At 32.1% G+C, this 20,692-nt stretch overlaps 1 protein-coding gene across 6 annotated transcripts; it reads right to left on the reverse strand.

Moving 5' to 3' along the window:
* Positions 1 to 2,792: 2,792 nt before the first annotated feature.
* On the reverse strand, positions 2,793 to 19,521 carry LOC149966687 (uncharacterized). 6 transcript variants are annotated; one of them, XM_090153750.1, is made up of 3 exons: positions 8,671 to 9,078; positions 2,982 to 3,211; positions 2,796 to 2,918 (listed from the first exon to the last, which is right to left on the reverse strand). In XM_090153750.1, the coding sequence occupies exons 1-3, from the start codon at positions 8,694 to 8,696 to the stop codon at positions 2,848 to 2,850; spliced, it is 327 nt and encodes a 108-aa protein (XP_090009876.1). In that variant the 5' UTR covers positions 8,697 to 9,078; the 3' UTR covers positions 2,796 to 2,847. The 6 variants fall into 6 exon arrangements, 3 of the variants coding, with proteins under 3 accessions (XP_090009867.1, XP_090009876.1, XP_090009872.1); XR_016472243.1 differs by lacking the exon at positions 8,671 to 9,078 and adding an exon at positions 19,447 to 19,521 and having other exon boundaries at positions 2,793 to 3,211; XR_016472241.1 differs by lacking the exon at positions 8,671 to 9,078 and adding an exon at positions 17,115 to 18,469 and having other exon boundaries at positions 2,793 to 3,211.
* Between the last annotated feature and the right edge of the window lie 1,171 nt (positions 19,522 to 20,692).

Below are 20,692 nucleotides of genomic sequence, written 5' to 3' on the forward strand. Positions count from 1 at the left end.
GTAAAATGACCATGTACCATAAAGAAGGTATTAAATATGTTTACACAAAGTATTTAGAAAGTGATTAAAGGGATTATTAATTATTGTTATGAAAACGGTAAATTTATAACATGGACATGGTAATGTTTTACGGGGGGGGGGGGGGGGCAGTTTAATTTAGTCTCAAAATAAGAGGAGAAATGAAATGTTCCGAAAATCAGACCCTAACCATGATTACAATTTTGTATTGTGGAAGCTGTGGAGGGGTAAAGGATTTCGAATGGATTTTGTTTGTCTGCAGAGTTCGTCGTAAGTGTCGTCTGCTATTTTATTTTAAAGCGGCCTACGACGTTTTCTTAGCATTGTAGGATTTTATAACCTATTTTCAAGCGTAATATTTAATCTAATTAATCTTAGAAAGGGAATGTTATTATAAATCATGTATTTTTATAATAATTGACCATATTTAAGTGATAAATTCGTTTAATTTTGGTAATATTTCGTCGCTTAAGTCAGCGCCATGTGTAAAAGGCCAAGGCCCAAAATAATATTTGCCTACTGTTATCTTGGATAAATTATTTGAGCGTTTTATTTAAATATTAGTTTGAATTAACAAATTTAGATTGTATAATTTCTTACTAAAAAGGTAACATGGCTCACCTGAATATTTTAAGAACACTTCCAGAAATTACCGACCCAACCCTTCTTTCAGTGGCTATAGACCCATTTTGGTGTTTTTGCAAACACTGTTCATATTTTAAATTAATCATGATTTTCTGTTTGCGTAAACATAAAACAAGGGAAATGCCTGTAGGTTAAATATTAGGTTACACCTATTATCCACGTATGTGTATTTTTTGGGGTTATCATTTTTGACTGCGTGTACCTCCTAAGCTCAGATTTGTATTGTATTCCTTTCTCAGGAGAGTTCTAAAGGTAAATTTTGTTTACTAGCCCGATGTTAACACCAAACCCTTCATTTGCATGGAAGCAGCCTTAGTGAGCAGTTTTAAAGAGGGTCTTTTTAAATAATTTTTTCATTGACATTTCTGTCAAATATATGTAAATGCATTTATAGGTACTTGGCAGCAGGACATCATGCAACGTCACCTATGCTTTTTGCTATAGATATAAATTTTCACTCAAAATGATGGCCATCGCCAAACTTACTTAGTTAAATAACTAAATTCATATTAACACGTTAATAGGAATTTGATTCTTAATATACGTAATATTGGTTTCAAATTTTGCAAATGTGATAGAGACCGCTATTATTTGTTGAACTCTACCTGACAAGGTTTATGATTGAAAATCGTTAATAGATTTTCAATCCTATTTATACACACATAAACATATAGTAGGAATATCCAATAAAGCTTATTTTATTATTATTACTATTATTACTAATATTATTATTATTACTATACAAACATACACGCATCTATGCGGCTTAAAGGTTTGAGCATGTTGGTATGCATCGGCTGGAGACGCATGACTTCTTCAAACAGATTCTTACCTTTGTGTCGAAAATAGGAAAAGCCGCATTCACACCTACCCTCTGAAAAGATGCGAGCGCTCCCGCAATGTTTGGATGCTGTTGCGCGTCCCAATGTTTCAGATCGCTTCGGCTGAACCACTTCTTCAACCAGTTTGGCAGCGATTCATGACATCATGTTTTTTAATCTTTAAGAAAATCAACAATCGTGGATTTTTTGCGCCTAATAAAATATTAATATTTTACAAGAAAATTATCTTCCAGCTTTTGGCATAATTAAATTAAAAAAAATTTTCTTTGTGCATTCGTCTTTAATTAGATGGTTTTAAAACGTGACAGAACTGCATGAGCATACGTACTCCTAATTACATGGCTATACTACACATGCCCAATTTTCTTCAAAACTCACTGGAAATTAACGTGTGAACAAACAGATTTCCAAACTCTATTAACCGCAGATAAATCAAAACGAGGGTATGTGTGAACGTGGCTAATGTGAATATATGTTCATACGTATATACACTTATTCATGTAAACATACACATTTATACATACACGTGTGTGTATGTTTGTATGTATATACATAAATATATACATGTGTAATAAACTCCTTTCAAATACTGAAACTACAGAGAGATTACACGTCTTATATTTATTTTTGAGGGAAGACGCCAATATAATGATTTAATAATACTTTTATTTGTTCATACCTCCACCTTAGCTCACTGTTCTTCGGTTCCGGCAACGGGCACGTCTAGCTACACTTACAAGGAGACATCCCGAAGTGTAACCCACCGATTTTGTTCAAACTCGGGGGATTGGTAGACCTTCATGTAACTTGAAAAATCCTAAAGGGAATATATTCAATGGGCAACCGTTTTGCCATGGCAACGAAAAATGTTTTTGACAACAACAAATTTAAATTTTCCCATTGAAAATAACATGGGATTTTGACCTCAAATTGATCAAAAGTTGATCAGTTTTGATGTTTTTTTTATCAATTTATATCTATTTTTTCTATTTTAACCAATTTCAAAATTTCGAAAATACTGGGGAGTATGGGAAAAATTGGTGGACGGTTTGGACGCACAGCTTTCCCCCCCAAAAGGGGGAAAATTCAAATTTCACAAACCTTTGAAAGCTTATAGCTCTGCTACCGCTCATCCTAGTTACTTGTGTAATAGTGCATTCGAAAGCGTGACTCAAGCCCAATAACTAATGTCTAGTACAGGTATAGGCTATCTCGCTTAGTTCCGAAGATATAGCTCAGCGACTATTGGAAAAACCTCAATATGTTCAATGAGAAAAATATGCTTTGAAAATCAATTTTATTTTATTATACAACATTTACACATTACGCTTATTTTTAAGCGTTATTCTTCGTCATCAGAGTCGATAATCACCATGTGCTCTATCATATTGGCACAATCTTCAAGAATACATGCTGAAGAATAGCGAATGTTATTTACCATACACTTGCATGTAGGCAACTTGCATTCTTTCTTACATTTACAAGCCATTAGTTCCAAAACTGAATTAGGCGCAGACTGTGCTTTCATCCAATTTACTTTTATTTCGTTGTCATCAATTATCTGGCCATCTGGACTAGGTATAGCTGGTTGTTTTTCCAAACTTCTTCGCCAAATAGCCGCTTGATAGTTTGCGCGCCTCGAATGTCGGTAAAGTGCATCCTTGCTCGGAGGTAGCTGACTAGAATCTACTTGACCTCTCTTCAGCCTAAAAAGGTCATAGTGAAGATTGTTTACTGAACTTGATTTTGAGGTGGTTAATTGCGTACATTTTGCAAGTAAACTCTAAGTTTATCGAAAAGATGGTCTTCTATAGTCCAAGATTTCCCTAATTCTGACATCGCTTTCTGCACGGCGCCATCTATCACTTTAAACTAGACATTTTCCAAAGGCCACTGAAAGCGCTGGTCGTATCACAAACGGTGAAAGCATGCATTCCTAGTAAAGCCTCACACGCTTCTTTCCAAGGGATTCTGCGACACGTTTAACTGGTAAGGTCGAAATTATAACGTTTTTAAATCGGCTTTGTCATGGCATATCATACACACAATTGGAAGAAATCAATACGGCTCTTTGTCTTGAAAAAATTGAGGCCTGTGACGAATCGGATCTACTATTACTTAAGACGTTTTACCCAAATGTTCCGACAACTTTAGCCTACGACATAGATGAAACTCTTAGCGGCTTGGGCACGTCTCACCGAGATAATGGAATAATTGTTCAGCATAAAGTTTATATCGTTGAACTACCTGATCAACGCTTGATGAGGTCTCGAGATAACCGAAGAAGCAATGGTTGTGATACGACCAGCGCTTTCAGTGGCCTTTGGAAAATGTCTAGTTAAAAGTGATAGATGGCGCCATGAAACCAACCACTCGCTTGGCTCACGGACTAGTGACCTAGCCCTTACCAAAAAATAAGTGGTCTTGTAACTTTTTAAGTTGGTTTTAAGTTCGTATTTGGAACAAATGCCAACTAAATACCAACTAAAAACCTACTTAAAAACCACTTTACACCAACTTAAAACCAACTAAAAGCTTTCTTAATAAAGACCACTTAAAACCAACTTAAAACTTACTTAAAAAGACCTCTTAATAAAGACCACTTAAAGCCAACTTATAACCTACTTAAAAATTATAAGTAATTATCTGACCACTAAAAACCAACTTCAAAAAATGAGTATTTTCCAGCCAACTTAAAAACAACTTAAAAACAACTTATTACCTCTTTAAATAGTTTATTAAAATATGCTGGCAACTTGAACCTACTTAAAACCAACTTAAATGTGAAAACCTACTAAATACCAACTAAAAACCAACTTAAATGTGAAAACCAACTAAATACCAACTAAAAACCAACTTATTTTTTGGTAAGGGAGGTCCTGGTGTTGATAACATAAAAAAATTGAATGTATTACTTTTTAAGAAACTACTAGGTTATAGATATGGACCAGTGTGTGTAAACTGATTAGACCCCTGATGACAGATCAATCGTGTATCTGAAACTAGTCGGGTTCATTTTAATTAATTAATTTATCTTGTGCACTTTTAAATATATAATTGTTGGCCTTTTTTATCTCGTATTATTTGCACTAGTCGCTACTTTTAATTTATGCTATAGAATATTTCAATTTTGAAATGCAAAAGTAATTAATAATCTCGTTACCTTTGTTTTTATCAGAAACAAAGTTTTTAAAGAACTGTGCAAAACTGAGTAAAATTTGTCACGCCAGAGCCAACATTTAAGCCCGGGTCCTCCAACTGATAAACCCATACATTACCAATAGAAAAAACCGGGCAACATTACTGTATGAGAACTAGACTGTACTCATCCAACACGGCTATATAGTTTCATGGTGAATATTCTAAGCTTTTTCCACTCCCCCCCAGGTGGTTAATTATAGATTTGTTCTAATTCATTTGTGAGAAAATGGCACTGCAATGGATTTTCCCGTCATTTAACATTGGCTTAAGAAGCTTGTCTACATGTACATCTAGATAGCTGTAAAAAGTGGTTTAAGTTATATTTCATTGTCTAAGCTAACCAGTAAGAAGATTCAAATACTTTGCATTTATATCGTTATTATGAATGAGGTCGTTGAAGGTTCCATACGAATCTCTTTCTTTTTTCATAACTGAAAATGTATATTGTCATAAAATTACTCTAAATATTTATAATACTCTTATGTAAAGTTTATTATTATTTTCATAGTTCATTTTACATTTTGTTTTTTCTTTGTTAACCACATATATAACTTTGCATGTGAAATAAAATTTGTCTCAGTCATGTAGGAAATTGAGTTTTAAATTTTTTTGTGAACTTGAATTCATTTGCTTATATTATGGATATTTTTCCAAGAAATATCTAGTGGGACAACCTGTGATAAAAAAATTGAGTTAACAATATTAGTTTAAAGTAATTAATTAGATTTGTTTTACTTTCTGTAAATGGAAAGAGCAAAATATCAGTTTATAGGTAGGGTGGCAGAGTGGTTAGGAGCTGGGTTTGATCCCAACTTATGGCACTGGGTGAAAACTGAGAACTACTCCTGCGTTGAGTTCGCAAGTTCTCTCCCCACTGGTTAAAGAGGTTTTCCCCCGAGTTCTTCGTTTTGCCTTCCCATACACACTTGTCAAGGTTAACGGTAATAGTTAGTGTAGGGAGCTGTTGGCTCGCGTGGCATGAAGGGCTTGCCACCACCCTCCTACGCGTCGTAACCCGGCCACCTGTTTAAAGGCATTATAAGTCGCTAGATGACTTGGGCCTAAGGTGGTGCCTTGGGTATTAGACTGAGTATTATTCTTAAGAGGATCAAGCCGGGTTTTTTCTCAGCTTGTGGCACTGCTTTAAAAATTCAAGATCACTCTTGTGTTGATTTTGCAAGTTCTCATGTGGCATAAAGGGCTTGCCACTACCCTTATAAACAATTTAAACCAGCCCACTGAAATAATGGCAACACTATTGTCGATGACTTAGCTGAGCTAATAATTATTATTACTTTTGATTGAATTGAACATGAAAAAAACTTGCAGAATAGAAGCATTGAAATAACTTCGAAGTGTATTATTTTCATTCTTTCATTATTATGACAAATGTTTTGGTTTTTTCTAACAACTAGGTCCCACTGTCAGTAAAGTTCACTTTATCACTTTGGTGAAGAATACACTGAATTATTAGTGCAAAAGCCACCGAGAGCACTCCCGGGCCCCAATAAAGCTATTGCTATTAAAGATAGTGTTCGTACAGGGTTGGGCTATCCACGGAAAAACAAAATTGGGGTTGTTGATTCTACATGTAGCTTCGACTAACAAATAAGAATTAAAGATTGACCTAGGCTTTACAGGTCTAAAATTTCAAGGTAACTCAGACACTTTACACCAAGGCTTTTGATTTAAGTATTTATTTTTATAAACTTCCAATAAAACTAAATTCCATGTTCTCTCTCGTTTTCATTATCGTAAAAGAGTCAAGTAAAATAATGGTTTTTTGGAAATCCAACAATGGCAATCTAGTGAACACTATTTGCTAGTCAGTGTGAAGAGGACATTTTTAATTTAGTACACTCCATTACCTAATTTTTTCTAAATGCCATTATAATAGGCGTTTAGTTTTAAAATAAATCTGCTATCAAACTGAAATTATGAAATTAGAAGTATTGCAGATCCTGCTAACAATTGTGTAGTCGTAAAAGTTTAGCATGAGTTTTGCACTTTTAAAAGCCCCAATTATTTTTACAAATAATTGATTACATGTACTACTTTGTAGCCAGATATTTTTCTAAGTAACAATGAACTTTAATCATTATGCGAATTAATTTATGATCCAGGTTGTGACCCTTTTCATTGCAATGTAACATTTCCAGAATAAGCCTATAGCTATTTTCTTGGAAATTGTACATAGTCAATAACATATTATAAAAATTTACCAGTATGATTTTTCCAGTGAAGTCTGTCAACAAGGAACCTTGTGTTGTTAAAAAGTTGTGGCTCTGTTCAGGCAATGTTTGAAGAGCACAAGCATTATTATACATAAACAATGCAGTTTGGAAATATATAAAATCTATTTAGTACAGATAGCCAACCATGCAACATGGCTGTATGCATACAATTATAATATAAAACTATAATAGCTATATAAAGTCACAAAATGATTGCAAGCCAAAACTATTTTTCTTCTAATTTTTTATTGGAAAAATGCAGTGGTAGCCTGTGCAGGTACATATTTGAAGCTTATAACATTTGTAGTAAATAAAGGGTTACCACAAAATTTTCAGATTCAATTTACGCAAGTAAATTCAAAGTACCAGCCTTTTTTAAATCGTGTTGTCAAAATTGATTAATGAAATTAAAAACGACTTCCCTGAAGATGTCATGCTAGGCACGACGAAACTAGTCGGACTTTCATTGTAAATATCATAAATATTTTATTAAATATGCAAATATAACGAAGTCGTTTTTAATTTCATTAATCATCAACTACGCATATTGAACTTGCAAACCTCCTAAGCCTGTTGTCAAAATTGTAAAGGTTATATTTAGATTCACAACATAACATATATCTTAAGTAAATAGAACTTTACATTGTATGTTTTGTTGTATAACATAGTTGCTTCCATACTATTAAATAACATTGCAAAAGAAACCCATAAAAACCCCTTTCCCTGATCTAACCTTAATGATTAGTGGTAAATTTTTTACACTCATATCAATTCTATGTAGCTAATAAGACTTAAAACCAGAAATATATAATATACCTCTTAGAGAGAAGTATTAATCTCCTTATACTGCTAATGTTATTCTTTTTAAACATGTATCTTCGCAGAGGCTTACTGATTTTATTAAAAATATGGCTTATAAATAAATATTCCTAATTAAGAGTAAATTTTTGCGTTTTAAATCATTAGCCAGCAAAGGTACATGTTTCATTTATACTTCAGATGGATACTTCCCTTGTAAGACATACTAATTTTTATCTTGGTAAATATTTTGAGAAGATAATTGTAACTGAGGTTTTAATGTAGCTAGTAATTGATGCACATGTTGAAAGACGCTGAATCAGATAAAAGGGTCCACCAGCCCCATATTAGGATGAACAAGTGGCCCCTCAAAAATATTTGTTGCTTTTAATTTGATAACTCCCCAACTTATGGAAAATTGCTACTAACAAATGATTCTATAATCCTTTACCATGTTCACAATAGAGAGTAAACACTCCTGGTAGTAGAACTGGGTGGCTGTTGAAAGATTTCCTACAAGCCGAACTTGCTCGTTTTTTAGTCAGATTTATTTTTGCCAGATAATTTCATCCCCCTGTGTCGAAAAAGGGTTCAAACATCTTTTTGCTTTTCCCTTCGCTGTCGCTCTATTGATAGCGACGGTCCCCTCGTAATTCGGACTTCGCGGTTCTCAAGGGCATTGTAACTGCTGACAATTTTGACAGCGCTAACAATGCCGGACTTAATCCTTCCACATGGAGAGGTCGGGAGAGCGAGCTGACCCGTCGCTATCAATGGTAGGGTTTCAAACCCTAAATTTCGAAATGACGGGGAGTCGAACAACAAAAAACGGGAGGTTGCGCGGCGTAAAAACTCCTAAAGAGGGGAGACACGTGCGAGGGGGCGATTTTTTTTCTCATTCACGTCACTGAAAACGGTCCCCGAGATCTTACCATAGGGAATACGGCCGGATAACCATTCCAAGTTCGAGGTATGAATTCCTGGTGAAACCTGTAGTGTACCCTACATACAATAAAGATAAAAAATGTATTATCTTTGGTAAGATAACAAAGGGCCCACTTTGGCAAAACCAAATTTTACTTTATGAAAGAAACAAAACAATTAAATTATCTTATGAAGAACTGGTAATACCTTAGATGAAAACAAATAAGCACTCTTTCCATTACAAAAGTAGACCGATAAATTTGGTTTCAAACAATTAAAATTTTTGATCATTTTTGAATTTTCAAGCGAAGGTGTCAAGAATATTTTTCTCAGGCATACAGTTCAGGTAATTATTGTACACCTAATTCAAAAAAAGGTTTAATTTACGTACTAGCAGAAGTATATAATATATTTCTTACGAGAGAAGTACCTATATACCTAAGCAGTTATTCATTGGAAACATTAATAATGTGTGATGTTTTATGTATCAAAAAAGGGTCTCTTTTACTAAATATTAGAATATAAGCAAAGACCTAAGACTTACTAAGTTAAAAAAAAGTAAATATTGGGTAAATTTTTAATAAAAAAGGTTCTGTCATCCCAATTAAATACTATATGTTTCATAAAAAAAATTAATAGCACTCTGATAAAACTGACGTAATAAGTTTTTAGTAATTGTGTTAAGGTTGCTCCTGGTATAAAGGGTGTCATATTTCTAGAGTTTAATGCTGAATATTGCCACAACAGTATTCCTATTTTCATTTCTTTGTCTATATATTTGGGTAGAGAGAGTGTAACCTAAACTTTCAGAAATTAAAAACAATTTTAGAGTTACGTTAGAAACCAGTAATGTTTCTATGGCAGTATAGTGTTAAACATTTCGTCAATTTTCAAACGTTGCGCCCATTGGAAGAGAGACTTGAAGCAAAAAATTGCCTCGCCGACAATGTTGAAAATCCTTAGTATATTTTCCGTGTACAAAATGGCTTAATATATTTTCTGTGTACAAAATGGCTTATGCAGAATGGTCCCATATTCAAAATGGCTAGTCCTCCATCATCAAACTTATTTGAATATCCACATTCACAAGTCAATACAAGTACTTCTTGAGGAAAAAAGTTAATATTAGAATAAATCAATATGTATATAGTAAGGTATGAGGAAGCTATGAAACAGTATAATTCAGATTAAAATGTAAACATAATAAAGAGTTTAAACCAGCATCGAGTGATTTTCATTAATTTTTGGCACAGTATTTTTAAATACTTTAAATGGTAGAAATATGTACTGTTATTTCATCCCCTTTCATCAAGGTGTCTGAAGATGGGTCTGGATCGAACTATGAGGAGTCAAATGAAGGGTGAAAATGTCCAAAAATAAGAGATACCTTCCAATTGACCCGAAACCAGGCCCTATGGACTACTCTCAAGCTTTCACATCTGTTATTTTGTAATTAAGTACAAATGTTTCAAAAAAATTTAATAAAAATATTTTCCAAATTAGTAAGGTTATTCCTATAGACAGAATGGGAGGTTTACAAGATAGTCTTGCTCTAGTTTGCACATTGGGAAAGTGTTATTACAACCACTCCCAAAAGTAGTGGTTTCCTGTCCAAAATAAATACTTTCCCTACACAAAAACTTCACTAAATCATTAATTGTTTTCCAAATTAATCAGTTTAATTTCCAAATGATTATAACTCGAGGACAGTTCAGCATTTTTATTTGCTAGAAATTTCTGTGTCCTAGTTCTGATCAAATTTGTGCTTAGTTATGCAACTTTAGATCGTCCATAAGTATGTATATATATACAGTAAGTTTCAATATATTTATTATTTTTAAAGCTCCACAAAACGAGAAAGCAGGGTCTGCGCATGGGCAAAAGCATGGTTGGTTTTCAAAAGAGGTACAATTACGCAAAAGAAATAAGAAGTTCACAACGATTAAATATAAATAAATTATGCAATCTCATTGTATTAAAAGAAGACTTTCACAAAAACATTTTCATGCGTTTTACACAATTGTTTCTTACTTTATGCTACTTACTCGAACTTTGGGTGAGGTCCAAACCACAATCAAAAATTGCGGACGGTTTGGGGACGGAAATACCAATACTCCATCTTTTGAAGTTAAATCTTTACAGTAAAAGTTTTTCCCTTCCATGTATATTTGCTTATGATTATGACTATGGAATTCTTTTCACAAATATAGGTTTATGTGTGTATTTTATAGGTTATTGAATAGCTAACTCTACGACTTCAGCAAGATTCACACATATATCATTGTCAAACTGCATTTGATTTTACAGAAGAAACATGAATGTTTGCCATGATGACAAACTAAACATGTTAATCTATTGTTTTTTAGAATTACTACTGAATACTTCTTATTTGGTGCTGTAATGCATACACCAAATGTTGCAAAACTACTGAGACAATAAATGGTTCAACGGTTTCTTCATAAATATCTAGTCACGCAAAATAAATAAGAAAGAACTATGAACATAAAAAACCATAGCCAATGAACTAAAGGGTTCCAACATCTCAATAATTTGGTATTAAATATTGCACAAAAATACATAATTACACAGGGCAAAGCAAAATGTTAAAACTTGTCTGGTTGAGGTGATATTTTGTCTCTCATATAGGATGATGGACAATACATATAATAATATAAATAGGAGTGAGGTCATGTATCAGCTTAATTTACTGTTAAGCTGCAAAAATTTTTAATCCCACTTTACGCATCTATTTTGTTTAAGATATACCAGAATGCTAGGTTACTCTAAAATTGACATTTTTAAGAGCTTGGATTTATCAAAAACAAAGTTGTTTTGTTTCTTTCATTGGATTAATTTATTTAGATAGAAACTGAATTCAGACTATAGTAATTAGTACTTCATTCTTTGGCTAGATCAAATATTTTACTTGCATGTCTTATCAAAACATTGGTTGAGCTCAACAAAGTTTTAAAAGATTTATCTTAATTTTTTTCATGTTATAATTGGCTGAATTGATATGAAAGTTAGGAAAATAACAAAATCATTTAAACACAGACTATTTAAATCTTAGTCATAGTCAAAAATAATAAGAATTAATACCAGCGGATCATTCAACTAGGGTGAAGATATGGTAAAATATTATAAGTTATCTATATATCTCACTAACTACAATTATTTCTGGTAGCAATACATCATAGTAGCACTGCTATTAAAATTGAAAACTGAAGTTCAATTGTAGATTCAGCTAAAATTAATGCTAGTCTTTTTGCACTGTTGAACATTATTGAGTGTTATTAGTCATAAATAATGCGTTGTGGAAGACCAATAACATAAACTACACTAATTCTCTGAATACAGTCACTACTTTTGAAGAACACTATGTTCTTATATCAACAGGCTACATGAAAAATAGACTAACTTTAAGCCATGAAACTAATGTTACAACTAATAGCGAATTTGGCCAAATACCGAATATTCGGGACTGGTATCGCGGATTTTTCGTTTCATGGTTCACACGACTCCTGCGAGACTCTTTTCCAATTCGAACCAGTGGTGTAGTCCTAAAATAAAAAGAACCGGGGCGCTACCTATATACGGCCAACTTCGATTTCGCGCGTAACCGAAGTTGGCTGTACCGGCTGCTATAATAGTAGGTCCAACTTCGATTTTTAGTGTGATCGAAGTTGGCCGTACCTAGGTAGCAATTTGAAATTGTTAATAGTATTTTTCTGCGGGCAAAATGTATCATACATTCACACACCCTCTATTCGAGAAAAATGATTTACGAAATACAAGCAAAATATTACTGAATATTCGTTGCAACACTAATTGAAAATAAATGAGACCACTGTTGTGTTGTGAATCAGTATTTTAATAAATATTCACAACGGAATTTGTTTTGAAATCGTTCAAATGGTTCTGTAGCTATTAATTATCATGTATTTTTATTAAAATATACTCTTGCTGTTTCACAACCAGAGTTGCCACATGTCAGGGAATTTAAAAATGGGTCTAATTGAGAATTTGTAAAAGGTCAGGGAGAAGTCAGGAGATTCAATTTTATTTGGACACTGAATTTAATTTTACTCTAGATCTATGACAAATTATGTGATTATTATTTAGTTCCTTGAATGTTTTGCTAATTTTTTTAACGTTGCAATAACCTTTATACTGAAATAAGTTTATTTAAATTTACCAACTTCTGATAAAAGTAAAATATAAAGTTAAATCTAGTCTAATTTTGCCCTTAAAAAGTCAGGGAAAATCTCTTAAAATCTATGCCGAAAAAAACCGATGCGATTTTTCTGATGTCCATCGTGATGTTAGTGTCAATTGTACGGAATTTTGGTCTCCCACGATTTCACCTGTGAACTGTACATTCTTTTTTAAAATCAATGCCATCAAATGATAGCGACAAAATTTTAGTTATCGTATTTGCTTTAAAAAAAAAGATGCCATCGATGAGCATTACGAAGTATTGACATCTACATTTCCAACGTGCTTTCCAACTGCGTGCTCAGAGAAAACAACAAAAACGACTCCTCTAGTTTATGCGTCATCGATGGGCATGGTGATGTCGAAATCGGAAACGTGAAAAGTCATACAGTAGATTTTTTTCCCCGATGCACATTTGTCTTTTTTTAAGAGCCCTTATAATATCAGGGAAAAGTCTGGGAATTTGAATCTGGAAGTATTGTGGCAACCCTGACTAGTAAAAGTTGTCTCTTTTTTTCAGTATTACGTTGAAAAAAATTAGATTCTTATTTTGGTTTTCTTGAAATATTTAGTTTTTCTGAAAATTACTTAAAGAGCATCAACATAGAAGGGCCAATAACAAAATAAAAAGATTAATGCGTACAAAATATCTGCTAAAGTTATTTCTATAATAGAAGTAATATTTTAATAGAAGCACAACAGTGGAGCTTAGTTACCAAATTTAATATTCAAAAGTGAGGATAGAAAATATTTGGCATTTTATATAATTTCTGAACTGGTTGAATAATAATAATAATTTCCTAGATTGTGGAATTTCACGGCCTTTAGTTTTAGTCTTTCTATCTGATCAACTGTTAGAATGATATATAAGTTCATAAAAAAATTGTAACATAAATAAACGGCTTCATTTTAAGTTTTTATTACACAATTTGAAAACTATTTGGTAAACAAGAATGAACACAAATTGCTGTGGTACGATTAGAAATTCAATATATCTTCTAACATTATTCGACCCTTTAAACATTCAATTTGGTATTTGACTTTTCTAATGTCTATAAAAAATTTTATTAGACAATAAAGACTTGTTTTCTGAAAAAATAATGAAAATTAAACAATAGGAAAAACAGATTAAAATTAAATCCGAGAAAACCAATTTCTTAAAGAATTAAACTGAAATTGTTACAGAACTATTTTAACAATTAATCTCTGTGTAATTTATGAATACTTAACTTCTTTTGGTATTGTAAAAAAAGCAAATGGAATAAATTATAAAAAACAATATTAAAACTATTTAGTTATACACTTCATGTTGTTGAGATCTTCAATTGTCACCTAAATTGTTTAAATCAATTTCAAGTAATGTAATGCACGGTATTAAGAAAAGATTTTTGAATAATGAAAATGGAAAAGAACCAGTGCAACTATCCTTAGTTGCTATATCCTCGACTAGAAATTTAACAAAAGTATTTTTGCAAAATGCATCACGAATGTCCACAATCCAAGCGTGAACATAAAATAAACACTCACTCGCTCAATAACTTTAACAGTGCATCAAAAAACAGTGAAAACCACCAATATGTTTCGAAAGCTTATTACATCAAAGTTGGTTTTCGAAATAAGGTATTTATTTCTGATTATTGGTAATTAATTTCCTTATACGTAAAACAATTATAAATTTATTAAAGGTATAATTTTTATTCTGATGTCATATTAATGTTCACCATAAGAGTTAAAATGATTTTGGAAAATCCCAAAGTTAGGATTAAGGTCTTGAGAAATTTTTCTCTTACAATTTTCTCTCTGGTTTCCCTCTGAAACATTATCTCTCAGCTCGCTCTAGTAGCAACCAATATAAAAACCTGCCCGCAAATGACATCAATAACAGGCACCCAAGAAATTAAGTGAAGCCTACCCTTCCATTTAAAAACTTCAATTTGCTAGTGAATATTTATTTTTCAAGTAAAATCATCATTACCATTATTATTATCATTATATATTTATATACCTTATGCAAAAATCTAATAGATCAAAAACATTCTGACTCTTTAACGCGAAGCAAACTATTAGTAAAATGAAACAGAACAGTGATACAAAACTTTACTGCATAATATGCCATATGAGAGTTATTTCTCCAGTTTGATTTTTATATTTGCCTGATTAAAGTTTCCTCCAAGTTCATTTCAAATATCTTGTTTGGTTGTTGTATTTATTGAATATATAACGCATCATATCAATATAAATCCTTTGTTCATAAGGTGGATGACTTAATTGTGTATCAAAGTGAACTAACACGTTTAAAACCAATATAGTCTTGCTCCGCTCAGCATAATGTCTTTCTGCTCTTTGATTTTGAGCCAAATCTAACTGAATCCAGGTAGATGAGGCTCAAATTATTTTTACACTAATAGTAATTACTAATTTTAAATAATGAATAGTAATCTATGCGATTTTAAAAGTATTATTCAATGGCGCAAATATTGCCCTTTCAAATTCTGGAAAACGAGTTTAGTATACATTTGGATTACACTAACCTTGATGCTACCTTGATCATCATTCTAAGTTGGTTTTATTTTACTATTCTTTTCATACGAAAAAAAACCGTGTTCATTCAATTGGTTTCCAAAATCATCTGGGGTAGGGTATTTCTAGTATTTACCTGCTTATGTCAGGATAAGATTGAATTAATCAGAAGCACATCTACAGTTATAGATAGCAAATTCAAAGGTAGTTTTAATTAAAATTTGTCATTTTCATAATATAAAAATATATTTAATTTTTACAGTAAACGAACACATTGAATGTATTCATTTTGTACCACAAACATCAGCCCCTTTTCTATTATGAGGGTCCAAACGGAACAAGCCTTTCTGCATTTCACATAATTTTGAAACTTGCATGCATTTTTTTAATTACTTACCTATTTTGATTTCGCTTACCAATGTTGAGCAAAGGCTGCCCCTATATGTTCAATATATGGTTTTTTGTGTTTCAAATTGTCTTTGTTTATAATTGACTAGGCATAAAGGAATATTAAATATTCAAAATGGAATTGTGAGCTTCCAAAATAGTGTGTCTAGTGATGTTCGGGCATTCTTATTTAACTAAAAAATATGAAATCATTACAATCTTTTATTATCAGGTTTCATTCCTTATATATTAAACGGTAGAAGGGCAAATGACTGGGCATAGTAAAATGTTTGGAGAGCAAATTTGTTTGCTTTTTACACCATTCAGCTCGCAAATCATATTATGGATAGTCTCCCCATAATTATAACATGTGGTATGATGACTTAACAAATAATTTACGGCTGATAATAGTGATGTCTTGGCTCAGCTTATGAAGACAACCAACATTAAAAAAGAGACAAATACCCTAAAGCTTTTTTTGGAATTTAAGTGTTCACATCCATAAAGAGTATAAACTCTCACGGCGTCAGTAACAAAACTCAATTAAGTGCTCCATAAGTTTATAATACGTTTTTTTAGTTTTGTGATACATTGAAGAATACTACAAAACTTCTATGATTTTTGTGCGATAAACTTCCGGTTAATAAGTTTTCAATAGGCAAGGCTTAGTAATAACTTTATTTTACCAAGTCCGAAAGGGAGTAGGCCTAACCATAGGCCAAATAATGATAAATCTAGAACATTACTTTAAGTAACTTTATTCGAAAAACCCGTCCAATAGCGCTAACACCCGATCGCAGACCTACGTCATTTTGGTAGTAAATTTTTTAAGGGACAGTTTAAAAAAATAATTCACGTGGTCGTCGTTGTAAATATCCGGTATTTATCATTACTTGGCCAAATAGAAAATATGGTAAACAAAATCAAATCTAGAATCTATTACTTTGGTAGAAGACTGCTTACCTACCAATATTTGACTATAGGGTAATTACTTCTGAAATCATCAGACTTTGCTGCATGATAGTAACAGATTTTAACAAAACTTTTTATGTGCGTTCATCTACCTCTACAATGAAGATTTCCGAAGTTTACCGGAAGTATTTCAAAAAATTTATGATTTTCTGAAATTTGAGATTTTTGGCTTAATTTTGGTGTATGTTATTGACATTAATTTTAATATCGCGTTCCCTAAAGGTTGGGAAAACATAAAAAAGGGTATCCTAAGGTAAAACTGTACGCTGAAACAGACTTTGAAATCTATTTCATTGTATCTGCTATAAATTGTGATATACGAGCCAAAACGCGGGGTGAAACTTAATATTTTACTCACTAGGCGGCACACCTCCAACATCAAAAAGCCTTTTTTCAGTGCATCATCTTATACACAGAAACGCTCTTGTAAAATATCGTTTTGGTCTAAGCATTATTTCTATATAAAAATTATATTAAATTTTTCTAATTTTTGACCAATTATTTATTGCAATTTTAAAATATAAAAAAAACCACTAATGGCTATACTAAACAATTTCCATGCAATTTATTCCATTTTCAAGAACCGTGCTTTGGTCTTATTCAAACATTCGTTCGCAAAGTAGTAATGTGGGACTTTTAACTACACAAAGAATTTCAAATTCCGAAATCCAGTGTTCATCTTTTCTATTTGGCCAGTTGTAAGAGCTCAATATTCCGTGCGGGTCCAAAATTGTGGCAACGTATTGGTCAGGCAAGAAGTCGGACCGTGGATGCAACGTTTCATCGCAGATGATTCTTCACCCGAGAGTCTGTTTAATATTATCACAATGTAAATCTATGTAGATTTACATCGTGATAATATTAAAAAACAGACTCGAAAAGACTAAAACCGAACAAGGAACACGCAGTCACCAATCTTTTATCACAATTACGCATTTTTGAAAGTTTAAATCTGCGATGAAACGTTGCATCCACGGTCCGACTTCTTGCCTGGCCAAGTTATATTTCCGAGTAGTTAGAGAAACAAATGAAGAATGCAGAGAATCACTTATTAGTTTACTCACCCGCACGGAATATTGAGCTCTTACAACTGGCCAAATAGAAAAGATGAACACTGGATTTCGGAATTTGAAATTCTTTGTGTAGTTAAAAGTCCCACATCACCAAGGTGAAGACATTACTACTTTGCGAACGAATGTTTGAAAAAGACCAAAGCACGGTTCTTAAAAATGGAATAAATTGCATTGAAATTGTTTAGCATAACCATTAGTGGTTTTTTTATATTACTTCAAAAAAATTGCAATAAATAATTGGTCAAAATAAGAAAAATTTAATATTATTTTTATATAGAAATAATGCTAAGACCAAAACGATATTTTACAAGAACGTTTCTGTGTATAAGATGATGCAATGAATACAGGCTTCTTGATATTGGAGGTGTGCCGCCTAGTGAGTAAAATATTAAGTGTCACCCCACGTTTTGGCTCGTATATCAAAATATATAGCAGATATAATTAAATAGATTTCAAATTCGGTTTCAGCGTACAGTTTTACCTTAGGATACCCTTTTTTATGTTTTCCCAACCTTTAGCGAACGCGATATTAAAATTAATGTCAATAACATACACCAAAATTAAGCCAAAAAACTCCAATTTCAGAAAATCATAACTTATAAATTTTTTGAAATATTTCCGGTAAACTTCGGAAATCTTCATTGTAGAGGTAGATGAACGCACCAAAAAAGTTTTGTTAAAATCTGTTACTATCATGCAGCAAAGTCTGATGATTTCAGAAATAATTACCCTATAGTCAAATATTGGTAGGTAAGCAGTCTTGTACCAAAGTAATAGAATATTTGTTGTAGTGAAGTAAACAGATTCTAGATTTGATTTTGTTTACCATATTTTCTATTTGAGGTTAACTACTTTTCACTACAAAGACGATAGATCCCTTAGTACAAAGTAACTCTAATTTAATGCTGTAAAAATTACTACTAATTGGATTTATAGGCTTCTGGTTTTATTCCGTATGGTAACTTTATAAGTGGTCTAGCTTAGAAACATTTTTGTGCCACTTCTAAACAAAACGGTGAGTTACTTACATTTTAGTTTTATTAGCCACCATACAATTTTAACAATTAATAATTTTTATGAATAAATGTCAAGTCTGACCGGGTTGATTCCTTTAGTGAATGAGTCGGGCCTGGGATTTTCTTAGGTATAGTAAAATCATAATGCGGAATTATTCAAAGTTAACAGAAAAATGGGGATACGTGGATACGTTAGGCCATGGGCCAAGTAATGATAAATACCGGATATTTACTACGACGACCCCGTGAATAATTTTTTTAAACTGTCCCTTAAAAATTTACTCCCAAAATGACGTAGGTCTGCGATCGGGTGTTAGCGCTATTGGAGCGGTTTTTCGAATAAAGTTACTAAAAGTAATGTTCTAGATTTATCATTATTTGGCCAATGGTTAGGCCTACTCACTTTCGGACTTCGGTAAAATAAAGTTATTACTAAGCCTTGCCTATTGAAAACTTATTAACCGGAAGTTTATCGCACAAAAATCATAGCTTTAAATCTTCAAGATAATTTTAACCCTAAACTATTCCTCTCTTATATTTCCTTTGGATTATTTCCACGCATTAAAACAATATGTTAAAGACAGACCGGATTAGTAAGTACCTCAGCTACTGTCAGTCTGCCACTCGTTAAATAAAAAATAATTGTCTGCTTTACTGGACCATGGCCCGACTGGACTATTGGAAAGAAAAAGAAAAAAAAAACCAAAGACTATATAACGCTTTGATTTGGTAGCAATGATGCTAGGGATAAACAAATTAAATAATTTAAGTGTTTGAAAATGTAATTTATCTGAAGCTAGTCTAAAGTATTTGACCACAATTAAACTGCTAAAAATAATTAATTTGCATTTTTGAAGCCATATATAGGAAAAATCGAAACGTGAAAGTCTTATTATTTTCACTATTTCCCTTTACCGCTCTCAGAGCGCTACGAACCCTCTGAACTACACTATTTATAAAAAGGAAAATTAGTGGATAACAAAGAGTGGACCTCAGAGCGCTCTGAGATAATAAAAAGGAATTACCCATTTTTAAGAAAAGGTATTTAATTAAAGAAAACCGACGGGCGCTTACTTAAAAAGTAGTTAAATATTAATTAAATAATCTAATCTTAAATTTAAGGCATTCAAACTAAATTTTAATTGTCTCCTTGGCGTTTTCTTAAAACTAATCTTTCAGAGCGCCAAATTAGACTTATAATCATTAAATATCCGCATATATTATTTATTATGAAATACTTGGTATGATAGCATTATAATATCATAAAATTACAATATAAAACTATAAAAAAAATAAAAATTAATAGTTATTAAATTTATTTTGTTTCAAAATAATTGAAATTTATTTAATTTTGATAAAAATTTAAGTTTTGATAAAAAATTTGGAATTCAGTCACTAATTTTGAGAAATAAACAATATTTATATTAATTACTCTAATTAAGTAACCTGACATTAAAAGCCTACTTTTTGTGTATACTCGCAGCGTTTAACAGCATTGTTAGGTGATAGCATCATCAAAACATATTTGGACAATCGTTTTCCAAGATTTTCAAGTCGTACACATTTTCTATAAGTTTCAAAGCTTTTGCGATGAAAGTTTAGTTATACTATGAAGACTTGTGATCTGGAAATCAGAGGCATGGGTAGTACACCGTACTCATGGCCTTGGCTATAATAGCAGATGAGTTTGTCAAAATAGATAAATATCGTATTTAGCGTTTAAACAATAGTTAACCAATATATGTACAATTTTATTGTTTTATACGTCTAAGTACTGTTTAATTTTCGAGTACGCAACTTTTTTACTTGAAAAGATGCTTAATTATTAAAGTTTTTGATGTTTAAAC

The sequence above is a fragment of the Leiobunum rupestre genome, chromosome 1, assembly GCF_980474605.1.
Source record: "Leiobunum rupestre chromosome 1, qqLeiRupe1.1.hap1, whole genome shotgun sequence".
Classification (NCBI taxonomy): domain Eukaryota; kingdom Metazoa; phylum Arthropoda; class Arachnida; order Opiliones; family Sclerosomatidae; genus Leiobunum; species Leiobunum rupestre.